The sequence below is a fragment of the Mesoplodon densirostris genome, chromosome 19 (assembly GCF_025265405.1).
Source record: "Mesoplodon densirostris isolate mMesDen1 chromosome 19, mMesDen1 primary haplotype, whole genome shotgun sequence".
In the NCBI taxonomy this organism is placed as follows: domain Eukaryota; kingdom Metazoa; phylum Chordata; class Mammalia; order Artiodactyla; family Ziphiidae; genus Mesoplodon; species Mesoplodon densirostris.
In genome coordinates this window covers 7,202,529-7,229,723 of record NC_082679.1, presented here as the reverse complement: position 1 = coordinate 7,229,723, position 27,195 = coordinate 7,202,529, and the positions used below count along the sequence as shown (strand labels likewise).

The following is a 27,195-nucleotide window of genomic DNA, read 5'->3' as shown; positions in this document are numbered from 1 at the left end:
CAGAGCTTCTGGGGGTGGTGGGTGGAGGGTGAACACGCAGCACAATGTATCTGAGCCACGCTTATTCCCAGGGCGGAAGGTTGAACCCAGGCCAAGGATCTGTGATAATGAAACCCGGAAAGGGATATTTAGCTAATCATTGTTCTAATCTGGAATACAGAGGGACATTCATGGTTCTGGGGCAGGAGAACAGTGGGGCCTCCGTCATTGCTCCTGGGCACTTAGTATGTCCCAGGCGCTGCTTTCATTCTCTAGTTGCAGATTGGGCTGCTAAGGGCCTCTGGCTCTGGGAAGTGGCTCTGTGGTCAGGCCCTCTTTACAGATGAGAAGACTGAGACACACTCGCCCAAAGGCACTCAGATGGGAGGGGGCAGCGCCAGATTTGAACCCAGGCAGCCTGCTGCTGGGGCCACTCAGGGTCATTGTCTACCCTAGAACCAGGAAGCGGGTTCTGGGGTGGGTGTGAAGGGAATATTTTGGGATCGAGTCCTGGAGATTGTTGAGACTGAGCAGATGTAGGGGTGTGGGAGCAGATCATTGACTGGTGACAGTTATAAGGTGGAGGCCAGAGTTCCAGGGCACGGGGACATCTTGGTGGAGATTTCTGGCCTGGTGTGTTGAGTAGGTGTTGGAGCTCAAAGATGGCCTGTCAGACGGGCCTGAGAAATAGGGGAGAGTGGTGGTCTCCAGTTCCGGCTCCAGCCTTCCAGGTTAGCAACTAGAGTACAGAATTGGGGGTCCTGATTCTCAAATTGAAGTGCGTTGTCACCTTATCTGCGGTGGCCTTAAGATGCCCCACACTTCAGGCCCCCCCAGGAGAGAGGTTCAATTGGGGTGCATCCACACCGGCCTCCAGTTGAATTCAGGGTTTAGACTCAGATGTCAGCCCCACTGAGGACTTTCTAGAACAGAACTTGCCGGTCGGCTGCTTGGACACCATTCAGCCCACCTGTGCCTTCTCCCTCCTGCAGCCAAAACGCCTTTCTCAATATACATTGGAGGTGGGAAGCAGGTGGGCAGGGTTTGTAGCAGTTGCTACCTGTCTCCAAGATCCCAGAACCTCCTAGAACACCACTGTCCCATAGACCTTTCTGCAATAATGAGAATGTTGTATATTTGCCCTGTCCATTCGGGTAGCTGCTAAGCCACATGTGAATACTGAGCTCTTGAAATGTGGCTAGTGTGATTCAGGAACCGAGTTTTAAAATTTTATTTAAGTTAAATTTAAATAGGCACATGTAGCTTCCGGCTGCCAGACTGAAAGGTGCAGTTCTAGAGCTTTCCGGGGGGGGGAGGGGAATGTGTTTTTCAAACGTTAGTACTTTTTTTTTTTTTTTTTTGGCCACGCCAGGCTGCATGTGGAATCTTAGTTTCCCCACCAGGGATCGAACCCGCGCCCCCTGCAGTGAAAGCGCGGAGTCTTAACCACTGGACTCTCAGGGAAGTCCTCCTCAAATGTTAATCCTCATCCCAACAAAATGCCCACAGAACCAGAAAAGGATGCAGTCGTGCTGTTGGAGTGGAAGTGGGGGTCCAGACGCCTGGCTCGGCTTGTTCTGTATATCCCCCGTCCCTCCCCAAGCAAGGGGTCCAATGGTTCTCGGTGGATGGTTCTCCGTGGAGAGAGGCTTTAGCGTGTCTGCGCAGCCCGAGTTCACCCACCTCCCCTGCCCTTTCCCCTTTTTAAAAAGCACCTCCTGACCTTGGCAGTGACGTTTATTTCTCTGGGGGAGGGGAGTTATATACAGCAGTGACCCGGATGCCCGGGAGCCCTCACCCTGGGGCTCGGGTGGGGGAAGGAGGCGGTGGCAGAAGGCACACAGTGGTGATGGCCCCTGGAGGAGGCCAGGAATCACGGGTGGGAGTGTAGTGTTCCTGGGAGACCCGGATGGGGAAAGAAGCTCGGCGAGGGCAGCTGGTCCCGAGAGCTCGTGCCGGTTGCTCCCCTCCCGTCCCTACAGGAGGACGCAGGGGCAACCCCCGTCCTTCTTCCTGGGGGCGCTGGGCGGGCAGGGCGGCAGCTCTTGTTCCTGGTACTTCCTGTGGGAAGAGGCTGGTGAGTTTGGGCCGCAGGGAGGGGGGTGGTGGAGGATGACGGCAAGGGCGCACTGCTCACCGGACGGCCCGCACCAGCTGCTCGAAGGCCTCGTCCACGTTGAGGCGCAGTTTGGCCGAGGCCTCGAAGTAGGCCACGTGGTGGGAGGCGCTGAAGGTGGAGGCTTCGGATCGGGGGACCTGGGGCGTGGGACACGGAGGAGTCAGGTCCCTGCTTTCAAGGCTGGTCCCAGGGACTTCCCTGGTGGTCCACTGGTTAAGGCTCCTCGCTCCCAATGCAGGGGGCCCGGGTTCCATCCCTGGTCGGGGAACTAAGATCCCACATGCCGCCTGGTGCCGCCCAAAAGGCTGGTCCCAGCTGGGGGAGGCAGAAAGACACACTGTGTGCTCTAACTGGGATTACATACTGTGAGGGCCCAAGAGAAGAGGAAAAAGTCCAGGAAGGTCCTGGCGGAGATGCCCAGGGGGTTAGCTGGGTGCCATCTAAGTAAGGAGTCAGGGAAGGCTCCAGAGACCTTCTCCTGCAACCGAGTTGTCAGAGAAAAGTCAGGGTGTTCCCAGCAGAGGCCCAAGCAAAGTCCCAAAGGGTAGAAATGCCCAAAGGCTTAATCGAAAAGACGAGTTGTGTGTGGAAATCACACAGTCTGTGTGTATAGGGAAATGGTGAGAACAGAGGAAGGAAAGGACAAGATCACGGAGGGCATCAAGGGCCAGGTGGCAGAGCTGGGGTGCTGGGGAGCCATGGGAGGGCTGTGAGCAGGGGAGGGGCAGCCAGAGTGAGAGGTTGACTGGCGGGGGAGAAACAGGAGGCTGAGGCCAGGGTCCAGCTAGGAACAAGAGGAGGGGACAGGACAGAGCATTGGGGCTGGCTGACCCTGGGGGAGGTGCCCTATTTTCCATCCAGCCACCTCTCCTGAAAACGCCTGTGTGCAACGCTGTGGACTCAGAAGGTCCAAGGTGGGGCGACACGTCTAGTGGGGTGTGTGACAATGGACCGGGGAGCCAGAGGAGGATGCTGACATGAGGAGTCTCAGGAGGTGCACCAGACTGAGATGGGGTCCAGTCGGCGGGGGTGGGGTGGGGTGGGGGTGGGTGGGTGTCCCAGACCTGGCGCTGTGTCTCCAGATCTGCCTTGTTCCCGACCAACACGATGGGGAAGTCATCTCGGTCCTTGACTCGGAGGATCTGCGTGAAGAGCTTGCCCACCTCGTTGAAACTGCGGAGGAAGCCAGAGGTCCAGACAGCTGCTCACCCCCAGCGCCCCCCCTGCTCCCCACCCCCCATCACTCTCACCTCTGCCGGTCGTTAATGGCAAACACCAGCAGGAAGCCGTGGCCTGCACGCATGTACTGCTCCCGCATAGCACCGAACTCCTCCTGGCCAGCGGTGTCCAGGACTGCAGGGATGGGAGAGGGGCCTCTGTGGGGTCGAGGCTCCCTCCAGCCACCCCCCTCCCCGCAAGCCTTCAGCCCTGCCACTCCCCCTCCCACCATCTCCCCTGCAGCCCTCACTGTCTAGCCGGGCTGGGACGCCATCCACCATGCAGATCTTCGTGTAGGAGTCTTCAATAGTGGGGTCGTAGTCAGACACGAAGTAGGACTGGTGGGGTGGGAAGAGGACACCTTTACTGTAGTGTCCCAGCAGAGGTGATGTAGCCCTGCCTCTGAGCCCCGACTTTCTCGGCCCCCCTCCTTCTTGGTCTCTTCCCCTCTTTTGAGTCTGTCTCCCTCTCTCTGGGTCTCTGTCCCTTCCCATGGCCCTCCCCAGGCTCCTCTCTCTGTCTCCTGGTCCTGTTTTTCTGGTATAAAGTACATCTCCCACGTCATGACTACAATCCTGGCTATGTGGCATTGAACGAATCACTTCCCCTCTCTGAACCTCAGTTTTCTCATTTGGAAAATGAGGATAAAAATAGCACTAGGCTTAATCCACTGTTTCTGAGATTCAGGGAAAATCCCTGTTCAGTATTTAATATATCCCCCGGGCATAGTAGGTGCTTAGTTATTGAGAGCCACTGTTGCCCAGAATATCTGCCTGCCTATAGCTCTCCCTCCTCCTCCTCCTCTTCCCTCTTTTTTTTCTTCTTCTTCCTCCTCCTCCTCCTCCTCCCCCTCCCCCTCCTCCTCTTCGGGCAGCTTCCAGTGTCTCCTCCCAGGGGAAGGTCCCGGTTCCAATCTGGCTGCGGAGAAGCTGCCCCGCCCGCAGGCCGGGCCCCTCCCTTCCTGCCCGCCTCCAGCCAGGCTTTGGGCCAGCTTTGGGTCTGCCCCTGGGTGCAAGGGGCCCAGGGCTGGGGCCTTTCTCTACACAGACAGGGGCCCCCTTGCAGGTGCTGGCTGGGGTCTCTTGAGCGGGGGACCTCTGCGGTAGCATCTCAGTAGCAGACACCTTCCTAGGATTTTCCTGAGGTGGGAGGATTTCCCTCGGGAATGGGGTGGAAGTTTCCTGGGCAGGGGTGGATTCTCAGGAGAGAAGTGGTGACTTGGCAGCTGGGGGTCTGCAGGCTGCATCCTGCCTGTTGGGGGGGTGCTTGGTGAGGGAGGGTGTAGGGACCTGGCCCTGGGGGGATTAGGGGTGTATCTGCAAAGTACATCAGGAGAAGCTCAGGGGTGAAAACTGGGGGCTCGGGAGCATTTGGGTGGTTTGTCATAGACTATAGAGTCTACAGAATCTTAAAGACCCTGAGATGCATTTAAGATATCAGAGAAACTCCCAAGGAGCAGGTCTTTCTAGGGGTGTCAAGAATCTGGGGACTTACTCTATGGAGATTATTTAGGGGCTAGCCAGAGTTTCAGAGAGGGGCTCGGGGAATCGGAGTGGAGGAAAACTCAAGATGGAGGAGTGGTGGGTTTTCCTTGGGGAAGGGTGGGGGTCTGGGTCTGGTGGGATAGGGGATCCCCAGAACTTGGGGTCTTAGAGTTCTCTGGAATGGCCAAGGGGCAGGATCTTTTTGAAACCTCTCAGGTCTGAGGGTGCCTCTCTCAGGACTGGGTGGTCCTAGATGGGCCTCAGGGGCAAAGCCTGGGCATAATTTCCAGTTTTGGGGGGAGGTCCCTGAAGGGGCTAAGCATCCAGACTGGGGGAATCTCAAGGGCATCGGGCACAGGCATTCTCTCAGTTAGGTTCTGGGTGGCTCAGAGGGGAAGTTTGGGTCTGCATTTTGGGGGAGGTGGTGCTCAAGGTTGGGGGGAGGCGGCACCTAGGGGGGTGGGGGCCCATGAGAGTGCTTAGGGTCTGGATGGGGTGACTCTTCTGGATTTAGGGTGCTCCCAGGAGGCACCCACGGTCAGATCAGTAGGGAAGCGGGGTCTTGGGTACTGGGGGTAGGGGTGGTGGGTCTCAAGATACAAGTACAGGAGGAATGTCCCTCATGTAGTGGGTGGAGGCCATGAGGGGCTCAGGGTTACATCTGAGGGGGACTTTTTTAAGATTAGAAGGCCTCACAGGAGGGTTTCAGTGATGGATCGAGGGGAAACCGGGGTCTCAAGGATCCCGCAAAGGGCTCAGTTCTGGGTCCCGGGGGCACCCCCCCGGGGTGAGGGCCCACTACCTGGATGAACTGGATGGTCAGCGCGCTCTTGCCCACGCCGCCGCCGCCCACGACCACCAGCTTGTGTGTCTCGCTGGGTGGGGGGTCCCCGGGCCCCGGCCCCCCGCCCCGGGGCCGCCCCCGCCCTGTCCCGGACGCCGCCCCGCTGCTCATGTCGCCACCGCTGCCGCTGCCGCCGCTACCGCCTGGGGGGGAACCGGGCGGGGCCTAGGGGCGGGCCACGCTAATAAGGCTACTGCATAATCATGAACTCCAGCAAGAAGGGCTAGTATCTCGGGACACTTAAGAAGGAGGCAAGGCCAGGGAAAAGGAGGAGCTATGATAATAAGGGTAGGGGAACGGCGTTCGCTGAGAAGGGGAATTCCAAATGGGGCGGGAACACGCTAATAAGAGAACTGGGCTCACCCCGAGCGGCGCCACGCGCTCTCGGCTGGCCGGCCGTCTGGGGGCGGGGCTACGCTAATAAGCTCTCATTCTCTCTTCCCGATGGGTCGGGAAGATAGCTCGGGGTGGGACTATGCAAATGAGGGACCCTGTGATGCAGTTTCTCAGGGCACCATCTCCGAGGCCTTGTTCCAGTAGGCGGAGCTCGCGGACTCGCGCGCGGCCGTATATAGGCGCGCTCCGAGAAAGCAGCAAGTCCTGAGGGGAAGCTCAACCTCCGTCCTGGGCTCCAGCCAAGCTCCCGACCCGGGCGTCTGGGCTGGATGCTGGAGGCTCCGCCCGCTAAGGGACCCAGGCTTCCGGTTCCCGCTGTCTCAGCCAAGCGGAAGACAGACTGGGAGGGAAAATGGGGCCCTGGAGGGGGGACAGCGGGTAACTGGGCAGGGAGGGGCCGTGAGATCACTGCATTCCTAATCCATGAGCCAGTTCGCCCAAGCCGGGATGCCTGGATTATGCCTGGTCTAGGGTCAGGATTTCTGGGTCTTGAAGGAGGAGGAAGCTGAGAGCCCAGACCCCTAGGAGTACCTAGGAGAGAATAGGGCTGGAAGCTTGGACTCCTGGGTCCCCAGAAAGAGGGGACCTAGGGGTCCTTACTACTAGGTTCGGTAAAGGAGGGAAGCTGAGGGCCCAGACTCTTGGATCCAGAGGTTGGAGGGGCTGGGGACCCAAAATTCTGCATCTGAGGGAGTTAGGATGGGGAATCCGAACACTCGGGTTAGTGTAAGGTAGTTGTTTGAGACCAGGAATGGTCTGAGGATGGCTTGAGGGCCCGACTCCTGGATTTAACAGGAAGCAGGGCTCGGCTTCTGAGTCCCAGGGAGGAGGGAAGTGTGAGTCCGGACTCTTCTGTTCTGAGTGAGAGGAATCGGAATTTGGACTTTTCTGTCCTAAATGAGGAGGAAGCTGTAGGGCCAGGCCCCTTGGTTCTAAATTTAGAGAGAAATTGGTATCGGGATTCTGGGATCCCTAGAATGTGGGTGGGGCAACTCCCAGCCTGTCCTGTTTTTTTTTTTCTTCCTACGGCCCACTCCGCGGAACTACAACTCCGTCGCATCTGTCACGCTAACCGCTCTTCCGTCACTTCCTTTTCCGCCGCTCTTTCCGCGCGCGTGCTGGGTACTTTGGGGCCTAACCGCGGCCTACCGCAACCCCGCCCACTTCACCCCTCACCCCGCTTGCTGTCCCCGCGCGGCGGAGGCGACGCGCGGACTACGCCTCCCGGCGTGCGTCGCGTGCACCCGGCCTATGTGTCTTATTGGTTGCTGGGAAACTGAGTCCGGAGCCTTCCCACCAGCCTTCACGGCACTTTGCTCGGTACTTGAAGTCCCGGCAAGCTCGGCGGTGTTTTAGCTCCCCCCTTCTCCTCCCTCTGCTTGCGAGCCCCGCCCCAGCCCGCCCCGCCCCGCGCCGGGGCCGGAGCCGCAGCCCGAGCGGCGGGGTAAGATGGCGGCGGCGGTCTGGGCCGCGGGGCTCGGGCCTATCTGGGTGGGCGGGGCGGAGTCGGGTCGCTAGTTGTCCCGGGGTCCTCCCGGCACGCCGCAGGGCCTGGAGGGCTTATCGGGGCGGCCTCGGGCCTGGTAACGGCGGCGGCGCCTGGCGCCGAGCGGGGGGCCTCCTGAAGGCCCCGGGACGCGTCTGTGGTGCCGGGGGGCATCTATGGGACGTCCCCGAGAGGATTGGGGGCGTCCACAGGGCCTGGACTGAGACTGAAGCCTGCCTTCCATCATATAGCTGGCTTGGATCATTTTTGTAGGCACTGTTGATCGTCTTTATGAGCTGACCGGAGGCTAGGGTCTGTTTAGAGGGTTCTGGGGCCATCTTGAGATCTTGAGATATGTCCCGGGGTGAAGGAGATCTGCAAGAGCTGGGGAGTATCTGCAGAGCCAACTATAGCGCCTAGGGTATGTCTGTTAGGGCTGAGAAGTGTCTACATGTGCTGACCTGAGGATGCGGCTCACCTACAGGGGTCTGGGGCCATATAGCTGGGCCTGGAAGAACTGTTCCAGGGCTAGGAAGTCTTTTATAGCTACCCAGAGGAGCGGGATGTACCCACGAAGGGAGAGAGGCAAATACTGAGATGTTCTGAGAGGCCTGGATGGGTCTCCAGCTGTCTGGGGAGTGTCTAGTCTGGGTGACAGGAGGCTGGGGGCAGTTAGAAGGACCTGGAACCATCTAGGTGGCTTTGAGTGTGACTGCAAATTCGAATGCCTTTGTGGGGGCCATATAATTGCGTGGAGAATAAGACAATGAAGAGTATTGGAAAATTTGCCCAGCTGTATTGTACTTGCCCTTAGAAAGTAATTCAAATGCACAATATTGAAAAATTCTGCGTGGCCCTGGGGCTACAGAGAGAGTTAGAATGAGTCCTCCTTGGTCTGGGAAAGTCTATAGGATCGTCTAGACTCATCTAGGGCTCTGCTTTTCAAACTCTTTTGACCTTGATCTACAGTGAGAAATACATTTTTTCATTGAGACCCAGTGTACACCGTCATATGAATTTCATACCCAAGTCCCATTAATTAGTATTTCCGTTTACTTGTGATGTATTGTGAAGAATCTTCTACTGTGTTCGATTTGCTTTGATAACAAGCTATTTGTAAAGCACTGAACTGCTATCAAGTCTATAGTTTGGGAAACTGATCTAGAGGGACCTAGCAGCGTATGCAGAGGCTTCTCAGGTCTAAAAGACCTAAGGAGCCGGGGGTGTGTCTGCAAATCCTGGGGCATGTGTGAATGGGCAAGGGAGGATGTTCATTCTACAGAGGGTTTGGGGCTCTGTGGGTCTGTAGTCAGCACATCTTGATTAAGCTTCTCTTATATGACAGACGCTGTTCTACATAACGTGTGCTCCCCCCACCCCCACCCAGGTGCCAGAGAGCAGCACCAGGGCTGGGAACTGTCCAGAAGGACTTATCAGGGTGAGAGTTGTCTATGGGAGTTCGGGAAGGAACTGCAGGCTCTTAGAGAGCCAGGAGGCAGCATGGGAGAGCTTTCCGAAAATCTGGTACGAGGGAGACCAGGACCGAGATTTTTTTTTTTTTTTTTTTTGGCAGGTATGCAACCGAGGGTGTAGGGGAGACCGAAGTAGGGGAAACCTGGGCGTTAAAGGCCGATGATAATTATTGCTACTCTGTATAGCCGGCTTGGGCTGTTAACTCTGTGTCAGGAGTCGGTGTCCTTTCAATTCTCACAGCCTTTCTCTGACTTAGATACTCCTTTTGGGCCCACTTAGAGCTAAGCACACGGCGTTGAGGGTTAGGGGTTTTGAAGCTTTCTAGGAAATGTGGGACCAGATATTTATTGTCTTCAGAGTAGGAGATTTGGCAGTTGCAGGGAAGCCTACAGCTGAAATCTTCGTATTTTCTGAAGCCCTAATCAAGACCCCCATCAGTCTGAAGAGTGCCTTCTGTATAACCTAAGAATTTCTGTGACATGGCAAAGCCTTGAGCCACGCTTCCACACAAGGGGCAGACAGGTGATCGGAGGGTGCTCCCTACGGCGTCTGGTGGACAGCATTCCTGAAGTTCGTGTTTTCGTTTTCAAAGTGGCATACTGGTTTTGCAGCTCATTCTATTATAGTTCCATCTTCTGTGTGTAAATACATTTTGTTGGGTCCCTCACCATCGAGGAGAATCGATGCTTTAGGAAGTGGCGTGGTGTTTGAGGTGCACCCAGCACACTGGCACGTATCTCGGTTTGGGAAAGGTGGGTTTGTGAGACTTCGGGACGCAGTGTTTGAAATCACAACTCAACAGAAAAGAGTCTTGGCTCCCTTGAAGGCGGGCTCCTGTGAGGTCTTAAAGTTTGGTTGCGGGGGAAGGTGCGGGAACTGGGGAGGGGTGTGTGGAAATAGGCCGGGAAGGCCTCCCTTTGACAGAGGAGGCAACAAATTCAGACAAGGGAAGAGAGTTGCTCCAGTCCCTCTAGTGTCTGCACTGGGCCTGGTACTTGCCCGGGCCTGGGATGCGGTGGAGGAGAGGAGGGATGCTGAAGGGGATACAGTATTGGAGGCTCCTGAGGTCTTCATGTCAGTCCTCTCCTTCCACCACCTGGCACCACCGTGCCCTGCCCACCAGCCTCTACTCCAGACTCTCCTCCGCCTCCACCACCAGGTGACCATGGAGGAAGAAGATGAGTCTCGAGGGAAGACAGAGGAGTCAGGCGAGGATCGGGGTGACGGTCCGCCAGACAGAGACCCTACGCTTTCTCCTTCTGCTTTTATCTTGGTGAGGCAGCCAGACGCCTGGGGCCGAGGGAGGGAGGGGCCGGGAGTCCAGATTCCAGGGCCCTGACTCCTGGACCCCTGGGGAAGGAGGGGTTGGGGGGCCGGGACTCTTGGCCTGTCTGTAGGGTTTGAGTCTGGTTGTAGGGGTGTCTGGAATGGCTGTCTCCCAGCAGCAGAGCTTGTGACCTTCCGCATGCATCCCCTGACTGCTCTTTCTTTCCACCCCCTTCACCCTCACTTTTCCTTCAGCGGGCCATTCAGCAGGCTGTGGGAAGTTCCCTGCAGGGGGACCTGCCAAATGATAAAGGTATGACAGCTTCTGGTTCTTCCCAGCCCCCTGCCCCATCTCTGCATTCTTTCTCCTAATCTCATTCATATACGCTTTCCCGAGGCCTCCTGGGTGCCACCCTTGTGCTGGCACAGGGAGCCCCAGATGGGTTGGACTCCGTGGCCGTCTTGGAGGGGCTCACAGTCTGGCAGAGGGGAGACACAGTCCCAGCACAGAGGTAGCCCGAGGCACCGTGAGAGGGCAGGAGGCCCAGCGAAGCTGGTGTGGAGGGAGATGGGGTCCAGGAAGGCTTCAGTGAGGAGGTGACAGGGGACCTGTGTCTCTAAGGCTGTATGAGCGTTGTCTGGTGAAGAGGAAAGCCTGATAGGTGGGGGCGGCACCAGCAGGCACACAGCACAGGGACCACGTTGCTGGACCGAGTTGTGGGTCTTGGGGCTGGTGGGCAGAGGATGTTGGTGGGCAGGGAAGCAGGATCGCTCCGTGGGGACTGGGTCACAGCAGGGCTCAAAGGCCAAGCTGACTTGTCTGGACTTCATCCTGAGGGTGGCTGGGAGGACAAATGGGTGAAAGAGTTGGTGCCTCAAAAGGGTGTTGGGAAGGTCCTTCTGGGACCCAGGTTGGGAAGCAGTTGGATGGAGGCCAGGAGAGTAGGCAGGAGCTTGGTTCCACTGTCAAGAGCTAGGCAGTCTCTTTTTCCTCTGCCAAGCAAGGTCTCTGCATCTAGTCCCCTGTCTCCAATCCCCCATGCAAATCTCTCTCCAGATGGTTCTCGGTGTCATGGCCTTCGATGGAGGCGCTGTCGGAGCCCACGTTCAGAGCCCCGTTCCCAGGAATCAGGGGGGACTGACACTGCTTCTGTGAGTAAGAAGAGAGGGCTAGGGACCTGGACTTCTGGGGCCGGGGGAGGAAGGTCACTGGGGCCTGGATCCCTGAAATGGGGAAATGGAGTTGGGGACCCAGGCTCCTGGATCTGGGGTGCTGATCGGGGGCAGTGTTGGAGGCTCTGAGGCCTGGTCCCTTGGGTCCTGGAGGCAGTCAGTTTGAGGAGTCAGTTGGATCCTCGTGTTCTCATAGGGTCTCAGATGTCTGGGTTACTGAGAGCTTAGGGCCTGTGTGGGTCCTCACACAAGCAGGGACAGGGTGGAGCCCCTCCTGGCCTATTCCAGGTGTTGGACGTGGCTGCCGATGGCCTCCTCGCGGGGCTGGTGAGCATCCTGGATCCCCCAGATACCTGGGTTCCCAGCCACCTGGACCTGCGGCCTGGCGAGTGAGTATCTGGGCAGCTGGAGTGGGAGAGGCCCCCGGCATGGGAGTTGGACGCACCTCTGAGGCTCACTCACCCCCTGTCTTGCAGAAGCGAGGACATGCTGGAGCTGGTGGCCGAGGTCCGAATTGGGGACAGGGATCCAGTCCCTCTTCCCGTACCCAGCCTGCTGCCCCGTGTCAGGGCCTGGAGGACGGGCAAAACGGGTATGTGGGACCAGGGCTGAGTTGGCAGGCAGTCAGCCTCGGCGTCGCGTGAGCATTAGCTGTTGTCAGTAGTAGTAGCAGTGCTGAGTACGTCATTTAGACAAAATCTGTACTGTTGTGTCTTTCTCCTGTTAGACTTCAGTAAAGGCTGTATGCACGTGCAGATGTAATTAAAGTTCAAACTGACGTGAGAGCTACCATGTGGGAGCAGTTAGCGTGTGTCGGGGCTTCTGAATATCAGTGTAACTGCGTTAGGAATTCGTCTCCCCAGGACGGGGGACTCTCAGCGTCTCCGACTCCAGGAAGAGAAAAGTCTGAAAGAGGGAAGTCTCTTGCTCGAGGTGGCACAGCCAGTTGCTTAGTGGTGGCCCTGAGCCCGGGGCCTTCTGTGTGTAAAGTGCAAGTTTTTGACTTCTGCGACATGCACCTGCCCGAGGGAGGGTCTGCTCCCCAGCCCCGCGCACGGTGGTAAGCCCCTGAGCAGTGTAGAGCAGGGGGTCTCAAACTCGAAAGGGCATCAGAATCACCGTGGAGGACTTGTTAATCCACAGGTCACTAGGCCCATCCCCAGGGTTTCTGATGCGGCAGGTCTGGAGTTGGTAGAGCCCAGGAATTCACATTTCTAACTAACGCCTCAGTGACGCTGCTGCTGATGCCCTGGGACCCTGATGAGAACCCTGGGTTTAGACTTCCCTTCTGCCTACATAATATCTGGGGAGGTGGGGAGGGGAGAGGAAGGCGTAGCAGAAGGTCAGCTACGAGCAGCTGTTCTGCCAGAGGCTTGCACACCCTCTGAACCACTTCACATTTTCCTTGTCCTTTTTTTTTTCTTTTAAGATTTAACTTTATTTATTTTTGGCTGTGTTGGGTCTTCGCTGCTGCGCGTGGGCTTTCTCTAGCTGTGGCGAGCAGGGGGCCACTCTTCACTGCAGTGGTGGCTTCTCCTGTTGGCGGAGCACTGGCTCTAGGCGCGTGGGCTTCAGTAATTGTGGCTCACTGGCTCTAGAGCGCAGGCTCAGTAGCTGTGGCGCACGGGCTTAGTTGCTCCGCGGCATGTGGGATCTTCCCGGACCAGGGCTCGAACCCGTGTCCCCCGCATTGGCAGGAGGATTCTTAACCACTGCGCCACCAGGGAAGTCCCATCCTTGTCCTTTCTTTTTTCTCACAGATCTGGGGTGACTTACTTATCCTTTAGGCTCAGGGGACATGGTGCCTGGGGCCTAGCACACTCTTAGGGGCCCGCCACAAAAGTATTTTCATTTCTTTTATTATTTTTTTAAATTTTATTTGTTTATTTATTTATTATTATTATTATTATTTTTTGGCCGCACCGCATGGCTTGTGGGATCTCAGTTCCCCAACCAGGGATTGAACCGGGCCTCAACAGTGAAAGCCCAGAATCCTAACGACTAGGCCACCAGGGAACTCCCTCTTCATTTCTTTTAAAACCAGAAGCCATAGGGGATAAGTAAACAAGTGAGCGGGACAGGGTTCCAATCAAATGTTATTTACAAAAACAGGTGATGTGTGGGATTTGGCCCTTGGGCTTTAAGTGCTATCCATAGCTGTGTCTGGAACCTAATAGCTGTTTTCAGCAGGACTCTGGGGTTATGTTTTGGGTTTTTGTTGTTGTTTTAAAATATTTATTTATTTATTTATTTTGGCTGTGCCAGGTCTTGGTTGTGGCATGCGGGATATATATATATATTTTTTTAGTTGCAGCATGAGGACTTTTAGTTGCAGCATGCATGCGGGATATAGTTCCTCGACCAGGGATCACACCCGGGCCCCCTGCATTGGGAGCACGGAATCTTACCCACTGGACCACCAGGGAAGTCCCTATGTTTTGTTTTCTTATTCCAAGTGTTTTTTGGTCTTTGTTTGGAAAATATTAAGAACGCAAGAAAAACTCACCCGTGGTCCTTTAAAAAAAACTATTTATAAGGAAGCAGATGTCTCGAGTTTGCAGACTGCTACAATCTGCAGACTTGGTTTTTGCCTCAGCTGGTGGTAATAACAGCCCGGGTAATCGGGTAGGCAGAGTTCGTGCTCAGCAAGTCCTTGAAGGCAGGGATTTTTGTCTCTTGTTTGCAGTTCTATTCTATACCCCAAACCGCGTCTGTCAGATTGATGATCAGAAAAAATGTGTTGAATGAATGAGCAAACTCCCCTTTTACAGATGAGGAAACCAAGGCAGACAGCAGTTGAGTTGCTTGCCCTCGGGCATATTGCGGGAGAGGGCTCTGGTGCTGCCTTCTTAGCCCCGGGCTTCCCTGGCTTTGTTCATGTGACCATGCCGAGGCCTTGCTGGGGCAGGATCCTGGCAGTTACATGTGGTTGAGAGAGTGGCCTCTGGACTCTGATGTGTGTGTCTGAATCCTGGCCCCGTCATCTGCCCCGGGGGCAGCCTCGATCAGTTGTCTCCACATGTGTGACTTGTGGTGCTGAGACCGTGGAGTGCTTCGAAAGCAAGGTCTCGGGAGGGCGGACAAAATAACGGAGGACAGCACGATGCCTGGCCCGGTCAGTGATGTCTGAGTCCCAAGCAGATGTCGCCCCTGGGATGGGGCTCATCACAGAATGACGGGGGCACGGTGAGGACTCGGGCTGTCAGGGCTCACCAGCTCTGCCGCTTTCTGACTCTAGAGAGGGAGTTTCACCTTCTCAGCCTCACGTTAGGCCTCCTGTACAAAGGGATAGATTCCCTCAAGAGGCAGCCGGCTCAGCAGGCCAGGGCTTGACCCCTGCAGGTGGTCCTAGGTTATGCCTCCTGCAGGAACGTCACTGCTGTCATTGGTCAGGGCGGTCTTGGGCCGCAGGCCAGCTTACGTCTCCGGATATGAGAGTGCGGGCTCGAGGGCCACACTGACCGAGTTTGCATCCTGACTCCCCCCCTGATGACTGTGCTCTAGGGGAAGATGCCACAGCTCTCTGTGCTGCAGTTTCCTCCTGGGACCCCGGGTCACAGTACCTACAGTGTGGAGCATAGGTACTGTTGTTAGGAGCATCTTATGTGTTGACACATGTGAAGCACTGGAAGCAGTGCCTGCTGGTGTGGCGAGTGCTGAGCGAGGGGGACCAGCAGATGGGGTGCTGACCTGCCTGCGGGCCCCTCCGCTGCACCGGGACAGGCACCTGACCGCCACCCTGTCTCCGCTCTTCCTTTGCAGTTTCTCCGCAGTCTCACTCTTCTCGACCCACCTGTGCCCGCCACCTCCTCACCTTGGGCACTGGAGACGGGGGCCCTGCCCCGCCCCCTGCCCCTTCCTCTGCCTCCTCTTCGCCTTCCCCTTCCCCCTCATCATCCTCCCCTTCCCCGCCTCCCCCTCCACCACCTCCGGCCCCCCCGGCCCCTCCTGCACCCCGGTTTGATATCTATGACCCCTTTCACCCCACCGATGAGGCCTATTCCCCACCGCCTGCTCCAGAGCAGAAGTACGACCCCTTCGAGCCCACTGGCTCCAACCCCAGCTCATCGGCGGGGACCCCCTCACCTGAGGAGGAGGAGGAGGAGGAGGAAGAGGAGGAGGAGGAGGAAGAGGAAGAAGAGGAGGAGGAAGGCCTGTCCCAGAGCATCAGCCGCATCTCAGAGACCCTGGCGGGCATCTACGACGACAACAGCCTGAGCCAGGACTTCCCAGGTGACGAGAGCCCGGGCCCGGACCCCCAGCCCCTGCAGCCGACTCCAGCCCCTGGCACACCGCCCCAGGCCGACTCCACCCGGGCCGACGGAGCCACCCGCCGGCGCGTCTTTGTGGTGGGGACCGAGGCGGAGGCCTGTCGGGAAGGCAAGGTCTCTGTGGAGGTGGTGACGGCCGGTGGCGCCGCCCTCCCGCCCCCTCTGCTGCCACCGGGCGACTCAGAGATTGAGGAGGGCGAGATTGTCCAGCCTGAGGAGGAGCCCAGGATGGCGCTCTCCCTCTTCCGGGCCGGCGGCCGGGCCGCACGACCCCCTCCGGCGGCCCCAGCACCCCCTGCGGCCCAGCCCCCACCCCCGCCGCCCGCCCCCCGCGCCCCCGAGGGGGACGACTTCTTGTCTCTGCACGCGGAGTCCGACGGCGAGGGTGCCCTGCAGGTGGACCTGGGGGAGCCGGCCCCCGCCCCGCCCACCGCAGACGCGCGCTGGGGCGGCCTGGACCTGCGCCGCAAGATCCTGACCCAGAGGCGCGAGCGCTACCGGCAGCGGTCGCCCTCCCCGGCCGCCGCCCCCGCCTCCGCTGCCCCCACTGGCCCGCCCACCCGCAAGAAGTCGAGGCGGGAGCGCAAGAGGAGCGGCGGCGAGGCCAAGGAGGCCGCCTCGTCCTCCTCCGGCGCGCAGCCCGCCCCGCCGGCCCCGACCTCCCCCTGGGACTCCAAGAAGCACCGCTCCCGGGACCGCAAGCCGGGCTCCCACGCCTCGTCGTCCGCACGCCGCCGCTCGCGGTCCCGCTCCGCCCGCCGCCGCTCGCGGAGCACCGACCGGCGCCGCGGGGGCAGCCGCAGGTCCCGGTCCCGGGAGAAAAGGCGGCGGCGGCGGCGCTCAAACTCCCCGCCCCCGGCCACCTCCTCGTCGTCGTCTTCCAGGCGCGAGCGGCACCGTGGCAAGCACCGGGATGGCGGCGGCAGCAAGAAGAAGAAGAAGCGGTCGCGGTCCCGGGGCGAGAAGCGGTCTGGTGACAGTGAGAAGGGCCCTGCCCCGGCCCAGCCGCCCTCCGGCTCCACCTCCTTGGGCGGAGAGCGCGACAGCCGCCGCCGGGGGGCCGTGCCGCCCTCCATCCAGGACCTCACGGACCACGATCTCTTTGCCATCAAGCGGACCATCACCGTGGGCCGGCCGGACAAGCCTGACCCCCGAGGGCCCTCACCGGCTCCGGCCTCATCGCCCAAGCGCGAGGTCCTATACGACTCCGAGGGACTGAGCACCGAGGAGCGGGGAGGCAAGAGCAGTGAGAAGGACCGGCGCCGCTCTGGGGCTGCCTCCTCCTCCTCTTCCTCCCGGGAGAAGGGATCGCGGCGGAAGGCACTGGATGGGGGGGATCGGGACCGGGACAGGGACAGAGAGAGGGACAGGGACAGGTCATCCAAGAAGGCCCGGCCCCCCAAGGAGTTGGCGCCCTCCTCAGGGCCCCCGCCAAAGCCACCTGTCAGCAGCGGCTCAGGTTCCTCGTCCTCATCGTCCTCCTCATCCTCCCGGAAGGTGAAGCTACAGTCCAAGGTGGCCGTGCTGATCCGAGAGGGTGTCAGCAGCACCACACCAGCCAAGGAGGCCACGTCTGCTGGCCTGGGCTCCATCGGAGTCAAGTTCAGCCGAGACCGAGAGAGCCGCTCCCCCTTCCTCAAGCCGGATGAGCGGGCCCCTACTGAGGTGGCCAAAGCAGCTCAGGGCAGCACCAAGCCCAAAAAGACCAAGGTCAAGGCCAAGGCTGGGGCCAAGAAAGCCAAGGGGACCAAGGGAAAGACCAAGCCATCCAAGACCAGGAAAAAGATCCGCAGCGGTGGGGGCAGCAGCGGGGGCAGCAGCGGCCCTGTGACGCTGAAGAAGTCCAAGGCGGACAGCTGCAGCCAGGCGGCGGGAGCCAAAGGGGCTGAGGAGACTTCCTGGTCCGGGGAAGAGCGGGCAACGAAGGCCCCTAGCACCCCGCCCCCCAAGGCGGCCCCTCCACCCCCTGCTCTCACGCCCGACTCGCAGACTGTGGATAGCAGCTGCAAGACACCTGAGGTCTCCTTCCTGCCAGAAGAGGCCGCTGAGGAGGCTGGAGTCCGAGATGGGGCGGAGGAGGAGGAGGAGGAAGAGGAGGAGGAGGAGGAGGAGGAGGAGCAGCAGCCGGCCACCAGCACGGCCACCAGCACGGCTGCTGCCGCTCCCAGCACCGCCCCTAGTGCGGGGTCCACGGCTGGCGACTCAGGGGCGGAGGATGGGCCAGCCCCCCGTGTCTCCCAGCTGCCCACGCTGCCCCCACCCATGCCCTGGAACCTGCCCGCTGGTGTAGACTGCACTACCAGCGGTGTCTTGGCCTGTGAGTGTCCCCTGGGGGGGCCGGGGCAGATTAGGGTGGACAGACAGGATCAGGAAGGAGGTCATATGGGGACAAACTTGGAGGCAGTGGAGATACCTTGGAAATGGTGGGTGTAGTGACCAGGACCGAGAGGGCCTTGGGTGGGTGGGGGCCAGTCAGGGTCTGTCCAGAAGGCTCCACGATGTTTGGGTGCACTGGGAGAGCGCTGGGCAGATGGGAGCAGTGGGCAGCCAGTCCAGCAGAGACTGGAGGAGTGGGGTGTGTCCTGGGGTCCACCTAGAGGTAGACTGGGGTCGGCTTGGTGGAGGGACCGGAATCGGGGAGCAGGGAGCAGTGTCCCTTAAGGGATGGCAGGAGCCTTTGCTAGACTGCAGAGGTGGGGAGAGAGGCTACGGGGACTCGGGACCAACTCGTCACTGTGTGACCCTGGCCACACGCCACCCCCACCCCTGCCCCCCCCACACCTTGAGTCCTAAGAACATACAGGGTGTGGGCTGGTTCTCTTGGTGGCTGAGGCCCCCTTTTCCAGTTATGAGCCTGAGACCTTATAGCCTGTCTGGGGGCCCAGGGTGGGAGGTGGCACATGGCTGGGTGAGGGTCACCCTCTTCTCTTGCGGCAACTCCCAATCCTTGTCGTCCACTCTCCACCTACTGCAGTGACTGCACTTCTTTTCAAGATGGAAGAAGCCAATCTGGCAAGCCGAGCAAAGGCCCAGGAGCTGATCCAGGCCACCAACCAGGTGGGCTTCCTTGGGGAAGAGTCCCCGCAGCCCCTTCTCTTGTCCCCTGCTTCAGGTTAGGAGAGGAACTTCAGCTCCCAGCAGGCTTTGGGGCAAGGTATCTGCCAGAAGAGGAGCCTGTTGCCCCTGGGACTGTTGGGAAATCAGGGTGGGGATAGGGGTACATGTTCCGTCCTCCCCTTCACCTCCCTTTGCTTATCTTCCAACCTTTTCCCACAGATCCTCAGCCACAGGAAGCCCCCCTCAAGTCTGGGGGTGACGCCAGCTCCTGTGCCCACCTCTCTGGGTCTGCCCCCTGGCCCCTCCAGCTACCTGCTCCCTGGCAGCCTCCCCCTGGGGGGCTGTGGGTCTACCCCTCCCACCCCCACTGGGCTGGCTGCAGCGTCTGACAAGAGAGAGGGCAGCAGCAGCTCCGAGGGACGTGGTGACACAGACAAGGTGAACTGGGCTTGGGAGAGGTGGGCTGGTGGTGACAGTTCTGCAGAGAACGCAGGCAGATACTGAGATGCAGGGGCCCGAGGAGAATGCCAGAGACTGATGCCAGCGGATGAGGACTTAGATAAAACTGAAATCACTAAGTTGTAAGGAACTAAACTTTCACTTGATTAGATGATTGGGAAAGGGGTGCTAGACAGGTTTTTAAAGAATTTCATACAGAGATGGGATGCAGGTAGGGAGAGAAAGAGAAATAGATATGGATATAAACACACGCATGTTTATACATATATCTACTACAGTTGACCCTTTGGTCATCTATATCTCTCTCACCCGTATCTTTCTGTGTAAGGGGGGCTCGGGGTGGCTTACAAACAAAAAATCAAGCATCTGTTCCTGGACGGAGGGAGAAAGAATGGGTGCAGGGCACACAGGTCCCCCCTCCCCCGACTACATCTGGCTCCTCCTCCTGGGCCTTGGGGCTGTGTACCTTTTGGTTGGGTCTGGATGCTGGTCCCTATGGCCCTGTCGTCAGATAATGGCGCTGCTCATCCTTTTCGCACCCCACATACAGCGCCAGAAGGAAAGCAGAACCAACCCCCGTGTTATAAGCGGAGGTGGGGCCACAGCTTTGATGTGTACTTGTCCATGGCCTGTGCCATGGGCTGCGGGACAGGGACAGTACAGGCCCTGGGACGAGCAGCAGGTCCCTGTTGCGCCAGTGAGGCTGCCCTGTCTGTTCTCTGCCATTGTCCTCTCTCACCACATATGAGATGGGTGCAGGCCACAACCCTTTTCTCTTGGCCGCATATTTAGAAACCCACTCCCATGGGGCTAGGGAGGCCTGAGGAGTCCCCCCGGGGTGGCCGTGGCTCCCCCAGCAGCTCAGTAGCTCACCCGACAGTTGGCATTCGGGCTTCATGGGAGATGTTGGCCCTGAAGTCTGGGGTTTCCTGCCCTTCCCAGGCCTCAGTTTACCTGCCCCCATCTTCTCTGGGATGATAGGGAACAGCCGCCTGGCTCGGGTCTGTCTCCCTACCAGATTGTAAGGGCAGGGGACACATGGGTCCTGGTCATGGACGCCTGGGACAGCTCAGGGTCCGGCCTGGAGGAGACGCTAGTGACATTGAGAGGCCCAGGCCTGGCCTGGGGTCTGGGGCGACTGTAGCAAGGGGAGAACAGGGCAGACCCTAAGCAGGATTTCTACCTCTGGGAGCAGCTGGATGGTCAAGAAGTCTGAGCTGGTGACGGGGGTAAGGGTTCTGCAGGAAATCACCTGGCCTCTGCTGGCCCTTCTTCCCACTGTCGCCACCCCCGCCAGTATCTGAAAAAGCTGCACACGCAGGAGCGGGCAGTAGAGGAGGTGAAGCTGGCCATCAAGCCGTATTATCAGAAGAAGGACATCACCAAGGAGGAGTACAAGGACATCCTGAGGAAGGCCGTCCACAAGGTAGGGCCCAGAGGGGGACAGGATACGCAGAGGTGGGGAGAGGATGAGACGGAGTGATGGACGTGAGCAGACAGGCGTACAGAGATGGGGACACAGAGGGGCAGTGGGTCACTCCGGAAGGCGAGAGGGTGACAGGACTGCCTCAAGCCCACCTGGGCCTGTCCTGCTGGCATCAGGGAGACAAGTAGGGACGTTGGCCTGGATCTTGGCGGAGGGGTTCCCATCCCAGTCCCCAGCTGCGCTTAGCAGTCCAGGTGCAGGGAACCCTGGGGGATGGCGGTGACTGCAGCTGCCCCTTGCCCCCCAGATCTGCCACAGCAAAAGTGGGGAGATCAACCCGGTGAAGGTGAGCAACCTGGTGCGCGCCTACGTCCAACGCTACCGCTACTTCCGCAAGCACGGCCGCAAGCCAGGGGACCCCCCGGGGCCCCCACGGCCGCCCAAGGAGCCGGGACCCCCTGACAAGGGTGGCCCGGGCCTGCCCCTGCCCCCTCTCTGAGATCCCCAGCCACCCCTTTCCTCCTTCGCTGCCTCTCTGGAATTCTGGACGTATTTATGGCTCCACCTCCCTACGTCCCTCCCCTGTCAGTGGGATGATTGGGGGAGGGTTGCTGCGGGAAAGAGGAGAGCCCCCTGCCCAGCCCCACTGCCATCTCCCTCGCCCCAAGCCTGTGCCCATCGCCCCTCCCCTCTGTTCGTGCCCCTACCCCAATTTCATTAAAGATTTCATGAAATGTTACCCCTGAGCCCCAGGACTTTTAGCCCTTTCTTTTCAGAGTCCGGTTTGGGAAAGGGTTGGGGAGGAGCCTTGGCCCAAGTGTGAGGATGGTTAGTGGGGAAGTAGACGGTGTGCCTTGGGAAAAGTGCGTTCCTCTCACTGGGCCTGTTTCTTCGTCTATAAAGTGGGTGTTGTGAGGATTAAGAAAGACGCAGGCGGGTGAAGCACTTAGAACCGGACCGGGCGCATAGGAGGCCGTTGCTACTGAGAGAGAGTGGTGAGGTCCCCAGTGTCTGCCCAGCTCAGGGCCTCTAGGTGCTGTTTGTCTAACCTTGGAATTGTCCCAGAAACAGGGTCTTTGTCCTCCATTCAGTTGGATTCTCTTTTTACCAGTCCTATGAGGCTGGGGTGATCTAACTGACTCCCCCAAGATGGAGAGGGAAACTGAGGCACGGAGCAGCAAGGGCCACACAGTGAATCAGGGCTGTGCTGGCCTCCGTCAGCCCCTGCTACCCAGAACCCAGGCGCGGTGAGGAGAGGTGGGTGCAGCCAGGCTGAGGGGGGAGGGTGGGTTCCGGTTGGGGGTGGGCTCATAATTCCTTTACAACTGGCCCTCGCAGGCCCACACGGAGGGGAGCCCAGGGCCCGGAAAGGAGAAGGACTTGCCTGAGGTCACCTAGCAGGAGTTGGGAGGGGACCCACGGCCCCTGACAGGACAATCAGGTGAAAGGCTCTGTGCTTACTGGACGTCGGCCTGAACTGTTTATAGGCAAGATGGGGGTTCCAGATTGAGCCCCAAGGCCGCCCTCAAAGAGTGGCAACCTTAGAGTCAGACCTGGATTCTGACCTGTCTTGTATTTTCCTACTTTGTGAACTTTGCTCCTCTCTAAGCCTCAGTGTCTTGGTCTATAAAATGGGGGTGACTGTCAGCTACTCACCAGGCCACAGGGAAGAGGTAAGGAGTGTCAGCTGCCCCCTGCACGGTGCCTGGCCTTTATGCAGTGAGCACCTAGGATATGAGTAGCTTGCACAGATGGATAAACAGGCCTTAAGAAGGAATAACCCCCAACTCGGGTCAGGGCTGGCCCAGGGACAGTGAACACCAGACAGACAAGTGATGACCATGGCCGGAACCAGTTTATTGGTCGAGGTGGAAGGTGAGGGCTTAGGCCTCCCCAGTGACCTAGAAGTCCATGTCCTCGACCAGGTCCTGGAGGTAGGCCTTGTACTGGTCTGAGGTGAGGGAGAGTGGGTGGCTGTTAGAAATGTGAAGGTCCACAGTGTTCTCCAGGGAGGAGGCACCCCCTACCCGTGCCATGTCTAGCAGGGCTCTGAGGCACATGGGGACAACCTGAGGGAGGTGGGGGAAAAACAGTCAGGGGAAGCACCCAGCACCATCTCTGTTGGGGATGGGGTGAGTAGACTACAATTCCCAACAGCCCCCACTGTAACCCAGGATGAACCGTTAGGCCCAGGGCTGCTGGGCGTTACAGTCTTCCCCATATTCACCACCAAGGGAGGCAGTAAATGGTTCTTAAGGCTGAGGCTGCTGAGGGGTTCCTGGAAGCTAGAGCTGAGCAGCTTGTGAGCAGAAGGACTCCTGGGAGCTGTAGTACCTCACACAGGCCGCTAGGACTTGTAGTCCACCAGCTTCCACATGGTTGGGAGAACGCAAATACAGGCTTTGGGGGTGAGGCCGTGGGAGGGACACCAGAGGCTCCTGAGGAGGAACTGGTACTTTCAGAGACTCTTAGGAGTTGTAGTTTCTCCGAGGGGACTGTGGGAGTTGTAGTTCCCAGAAGCAACCTCCTCCCTTTTAGCATCTACCCCTCAGCTCCAGGAGCCTGGGGCTGCAGTACCTTGACCATCACGAGCCTCTTGATCCATGGTTGGTCCTGGGGCCATGACTGCCCCACGCAGAACCAGAGGGTGTAGCGTGGTGAGCGTCTGCTTCCTTCGATGAAGGCAATCAGATCTGGGGGCCCAGGAACCTAGTCAGAGATGGGAAGAAGACCTCTACCTGCCCCTCCCTGCTCCCCCAAAACCTCAGTAACATCCTCATCTTCTTCTCTAATCTAAAACTCAACATATCTCTGCCACCATGACCACGGGGCTGTTGATTTGGGGAAAGTCCCTCCAGTTCTGGCACAGCTGAAATGCTCCTCCTCCCTTCCATCAGGCCTGGGCTGGAAGGTAGGCCTCCACACACACCTCCCAGAGCCTCAGCATTTGGATGGGGAAACAGGCCCAGGAGGGGAGTCCGCTCCCCCAAGGATGCTCAGTGATTCTGGAGTATAACGTGGTTGGTGGTTACTGCTCTTTAACCCTTCAAGGCCATGCCGTCCAATATGTAGCCATTAGCCACCGTGGCTATTTAAGTTTTAATTGTATCTAATTAAAATCAAATAAAACTTTAAAAACTCACTTCCTCATTTGCACTCACCTCATCTAAGTACTCAGTAGCCACATGTAGCTAGTGGATACCATATTGGGCAGTGGAAATACAGAGCATTTGCATCATTGCAGAAAGGTCTGTTTGGAGAGCACAGCCCTAAAGGATTTCTTTCTCCTGCATCTGTCTTTCCACCATAATTGTAATAAATGATAACGACTATGGCAGCTAATTCCCTGAAGCACCTTCTGTACGCGGGGCCCTGTGCCTCCTGCCAGCTCCAGGCAGGTGAGAGAGAGGAGACAGTCCTCAGACTCCACAGGTTCAGAGCAGTCCAGTCCTTCTCCTCACAGGTTCAACCACAAGCAGAGCAGCAGGGTCTGAATTCGATCCCAAACCTCCTGACCCCAGAGTTTTTAACCACCATTGCCTGCCGTTTCCACAGCAGAGCTAAGGCCCAGCCTCACTCACCTGCTATGAAGGGCCCCATGTTGAACACGCCTCCTTCCCTGTCCTTGGGCACCTCACCATCAGGCCTGTGACCACTGTTGGGGAGGAGTTCCTCGCCCACGGCCCAGTACACGTGGCAGTGCCCCAGCCTCTGGGCCCAGAGCCACTGCCCAGCCCTCCACAGAGCCAGTCCCCCACCCAGGCAGCTCAGCACCCGCTGCACGTAGTCTGTCACTCCCCTGTCTGTCAGGGACGCCGCGGGGTCTGGCAGTCTTATTGGCTGCCCAGGCAGCGTCCTGTCCCCTGCTTCTGATCCCACCAGCCGCAGGCCCCCCGGGCAGAAGACAGTCTGCTGGAAGACTTGGCAGCCCCGGTAGAAGACGGTCACCTCGAACTCCCACTCTGAGCAGCAGCAGCAGTAATGTGAAGGGGAGAGAGAATGAGGGCACGTCAGGGGGCTTACGGCCCAGCTCTAACCCCTCCCACCCCACAGCTGGCGCTCACCTTCCTCGCTCACCAACAGCTGCTTCAGTGGGTTTTCAGGGAGTCCCGGCTTTGGGCAAGGAGCAGGGACATCTAAATTGGGGCTCAGCAAGAGCTGAGGGGGGTTCTCAGGGGCCATGGTCAGACTTGAGGGCCCTCCATCTGGGGCCAAGTCCATGTCACTCAGTAACTTCTCCAGAATGTCTTCCTGGAGAGAAAAAAAAAAAAAAAGGATCCAGGTATTTCCACAGCCTTTTCTGGAGACTTCCCATGGACCAAGCTTTGTGCTCAGCAATGTGGGGACCCATTGAGGAGACAGACCTGAGCTTTGCCCTCAAGGGGCTTCTAACCTGGGACACAGACAGTAAAGTATGTACAGCTTTGATGTATGCCGGGCACTACAGTGGCCCGAGGGGAGCAGCTAATTCCACCCAAGGATCTGGCTCTCTGCAAGCAAGACCTGGGCAGAGAGGGCTGGGAAGAATTTCAGAGGGGACTTCCCCTGGCACAGACATCAACAAGATCAAGGAGAGAGAGGTTCTGAGTTCCCCAAACGCTGAGAGAACCCTGCACAGGGAGGAAAGCTATTAAATCCTAGAAAGGTGGATTAGGCCCTTGAATGCCTGCTGAAAGCTTTGAATTTTCTCCTGAGGATGCTGGGAAGCCACAGAGGGCTGTGGGCAGGGGGTGGGGGGACAGGGTCAGCACTGAGGTTGGGGACAGACTGCAGGGAACAGAATGGAGCCTGGGGTGATGGTCCAGGGGAAGAAGATGAGGCCTGAATAGGCCCATGAGGATGCAGAGAGGGGATGGGGCAGAGACTGAGAGCAGGATGGTCGGGGCGCATTCTTACCTGGATATCAGAGGTACTGCATCTGCCATTGGTGTCTAGAGAGGTGTCTGGCTCAGGTAAGTCCCCAACTCCTGTGGAGAAAGGTGGGGAGTGGAGTGGGGGCGCTGGGGACACTCGAAATCCCATCCCTCTAAGTGAAGCCTCACTTCCAGCACACCTGAGGCCACAAACTCATAGATCTTGTGCGGGTTGTGGGGGTCCTTGCTGTGGTCCTCTGCTAAACGCAACGCTTCCTTCCGGTTCAGGGCGGACCGGAAATTCCTCTTCCAGGCGGGCAAGTCCGGCTTATCCTTCCCAGGAGTGTAGGCACCACTGGCCTCAGCCCAGGCCTAGGGGACCAGTGGTACCAAGATAGTGGAGAGGATGACTTAGACCTTGCCCCAGGGGTCCCAACCCTGTCTCCTCTTGTCCTAACACCGTCCTCCCCCCGACACGTTCTAACTTGGCAAGGTTCCATCCCCAAACTCTCAGATTCTCTGCGCCCCGAACCCCCCTACCACCACCCTTCAAAAACCTTTGCTTTCTAAGCCAGCCTTCCAGGTCCTAATGGGTGTCTAACTCTGCCACCAACCTGCCCCAGGACACCCTCTGTAATAACCCCGCCCCCTCGCACTCTAACTCGGCTTACCACCACCGGTGTATCCTAATTTGGTGGTAAGAAACCTCAGCTTCAGGGCCAAGTCTCGCCTCTTAATATTCCAAGACCGGCTCCCAGAAATTCTACAACCAAGAGCCCCACCCCGGGGGCCCCAAACTCCCCAGGATGCATTTCCTTCACTTTCCCGATTCTGTTACCGGAACCTGCCAGCTCTAATCCTGACTGCTCTCCGACACCAGTCCGTGGATCCTACTAACTAAACCCCTTCCCGTTCTAACTCCACCCACCTCAGTCTGTCAGAATGACAGCAGGCCTCTCCATGCCTCCTAATCCCGCCTTCTCGGCCCCGCCCCCTCGGAGTCCACCCCGTCCCCTCGGGGTCCACCCCGCCCGGCGCGGCCGCACCTGGAAAATGCCGAAGTCCTCCAGCTGGGCATCCTGCCGCAAGCCATGCTTCCAAGGGATGCGGAAGCGCGTGCGGCTCTCATCCAGCCAGGCCACGCCCTCCAGCTGCCCCTGGTCCAGCTGAGATACCAGCCAGGGCAGGATGCGAGGCTTTTGTGTTCCCATGGTCCGGCCTGCGCGCAGAGAACAGGTCCTAGGTACAGGCGGCCTCCCAGGCCCACCCCGTGCGGGGGTTCCGCACCCAGACCTCCCTCACCGGCCACGGCGCAGGTCTCTCACCTATATTTTCCCGGGATACAAACAGGAGACCTTCTCCCATCCTCCAGCGAGGCTCTCTAATTCAGCGAGAACTCCCTCCCAAGCCCATTTTACACCCCCCCCCTTTCCCCAGCTTCTTCTGTGTAGATACCTCTACCTCCCTCAGTTGCGCCCGTGTACACCTTCCCTCTTCCATCGAAAGCCCGTCCTTCCCCCATCACCCAAGGCAGGTACTCCCACTTCCAGGGTAGAGCCCTCCCTCTAGTTATTGCAATACAGACACTAGTGACCTGTAGACCGCTACCTCCCGCAGTTATCCCCTCACCCATTCCTACCGTAGACCATCCACAATCCCTCCCAAACAGACAGCCTCCCTCCTCCAGGGCA

At 58.5% G+C, this 27,195-nt stretch overlaps 3 protein-coding genes across 9 annotated transcripts; 1 reads left to right on the top strand and 2 right to left on the bottom strand.

Moving 5' to 3' along the window:
* Positions 1-1,866: 1,866 nt before the first annotated feature.
* RRAS (RAS related) lies at positions 1,867-5,800 on the bottom strand. Its single transcript, XM_060085439.1, has 6 exons — positions 5,603-5,800; positions 3,567-3,654; positions 3,349-3,451; positions 3,163-3,271; positions 2,117-2,235; positions 1,867-2,040 (listed from the first exon to the last, which is right to left on the bottom strand). The coding sequence occupies exons 1-6, from the start codon at positions 5,753-5,755 to the stop codon at positions 1,956-1,958; spliced, it is 657 nt and encodes a 218-aa protein (XP_059941422.1). The 5' UTR covers positions 5,756-5,800; the 3' UTR covers positions 1,867-1,955.
* On the top strand, positions 4,360-21,390 carry SCAF1 (SR-related CTD associated factor 1). 6 transcript variants are annotated; one of them, XM_060085437.1, is made up of 11 exons: positions 4,360-4,460; positions 10,159-10,272; positions 10,521-10,578; positions 11,323-11,417; positions 11,727-11,827; positions 11,915-12,030; positions 15,201-18,026; positions 18,684-18,766; positions 18,986-19,204; positions 20,523-20,651; positions 20,959-21,390. In XM_060085437.1, the coding sequence occupies exons 2-11, from the start codon at positions 10,165-10,167 to the stop codon at positions 21,148-21,150; spliced, it is 3,927 nt and encodes a 1,308-aa protein (XP_059941420.1). In that variant the 5' UTR covers positions 4,360-4,460; positions 10,159-10,164; the 3' UTR covers positions 21,151-21,390. The 6 variants fall into 6 exon arrangements, with proteins under 6 accessions (XP_059941420.1, XP_059941417.1, XP_059941418.1 ...); XM_060085434.1 differs by lacking the exon at positions 4,360-4,460 and adding an exon at positions 7,381-7,484; XM_060085435.1 differs by lacking the exon at positions 4,360-4,460 and adding an exon at positions 7,388-7,484 and having other exon boundaries at positions 10,123-10,272.
* Positions 21,391-22,489: 1,099 nt separating this feature from the next.
* On the bottom strand, positions 22,490-26,892 carry IRF3 (interferon regulatory factor 3). 2 transcript variants are annotated; one of them, XM_060084674.1, is made up of 8 exons: positions 26,830-26,892; positions 26,551-26,723; positions 25,705-25,876; positions 25,548-25,618; positions 24,716-24,902; positions 24,233-24,613; positions 23,229-23,360; positions 22,490-22,720 (listed from the first exon to the last, which is right to left on the bottom strand). In XM_060084674.1, exons 1-8 carry the CDS (start codon positions 26,867-26,869, stop codon positions 22,629-22,631), a joined length of 1,248 nt encoding a protein of 415 aa, XP_059940657.1. In that variant the 5' UTR covers positions 26,870-26,892; the 3' UTR covers positions 22,490-22,628. The 2 variants fall into 2 exon arrangements, with proteins under 2 accessions (XP_059940657.1, XP_059940656.1); XM_060084673.1 differs by having other exon boundaries at positions 23,229-23,344.
* Between the last annotated feature and the right edge of the window lie 303 nt (positions 26,893-27,195).

What these genes read in the sequence shown, in the direction of transcription:
- RRAS (XM_060085439.1), bottom strand. Translation starts at nt 5,755, where the DNA reads ATGAGCAGCGGGGCGGCGTCCGGGACAGGGCGGGGGCGGCCCCGGGGC. An exon ending in CGTCCCAGCCCGGCTAGACA is followed by an intron (nt 3,452 to 3,566) that starts GTGAGGGCTGCA and finishes CCATCCCTGCAG; the next exon opens with TCCTGGACACCGCTGGCCAG. An exon ending in GCCATTAACGACCGGCAGAG is followed by an intron (nt 3,272 to 3,348) that starts GTGAGAGTGATG and finishes CTTCCTCCGCAG; the next exon opens with TTTCAACGAGGTGGGCAAGC.
- SCAF1 (XM_060085433.1), top strand. Translation starts at nt 10,072, where the DNA reads ATGTCAGTCCTCTCCTTCCACCACCTGGCACCACCGTGCCCTGCCCAC. An exon ending in CTCCTTCTGCTTTTATCTTG is followed by an intron (nt 10,273 to 10,520) that starts GTGAGGCAGCCA and finishes CTTTTCCTTCAG; the next exon opens with CGGGCCATTCAGCAGGCTGT. An exon ending in GGGGGACTGACACTGCTTCT is followed by an intron (nt 11,418 to 11,726) that starts GTGAGTAAGAAG and finishes GGCCTATTCCAG; the next exon opens with GTGTTGGACGTGGCTGCCGA.
- IRF3 (XM_060084673.1), bottom strand. Translation starts at nt 26,869, where the DNA reads ATGGGAGAAGGTCTCCTGTTTGTATCCCGGGAAAATATAG. An exon ending in GCAGTACCTCTGATATCCAG is followed by an intron (nt 24,903 to 25,547) that starts GTAAGAATGCGC and finishes TTTTCTCTCCAG; the next exon opens with GAAGACATTCTGGAGAAGTT. An exon ending in GCTGTTGGTGAGCGAGGAAG is followed by an intron (nt 24,614 to 24,715) that starts GTGAGCGCCAGC and finishes GCTGCTGCTCAG; the next exon opens with AGTGGGAGTTCGAGGTGACC.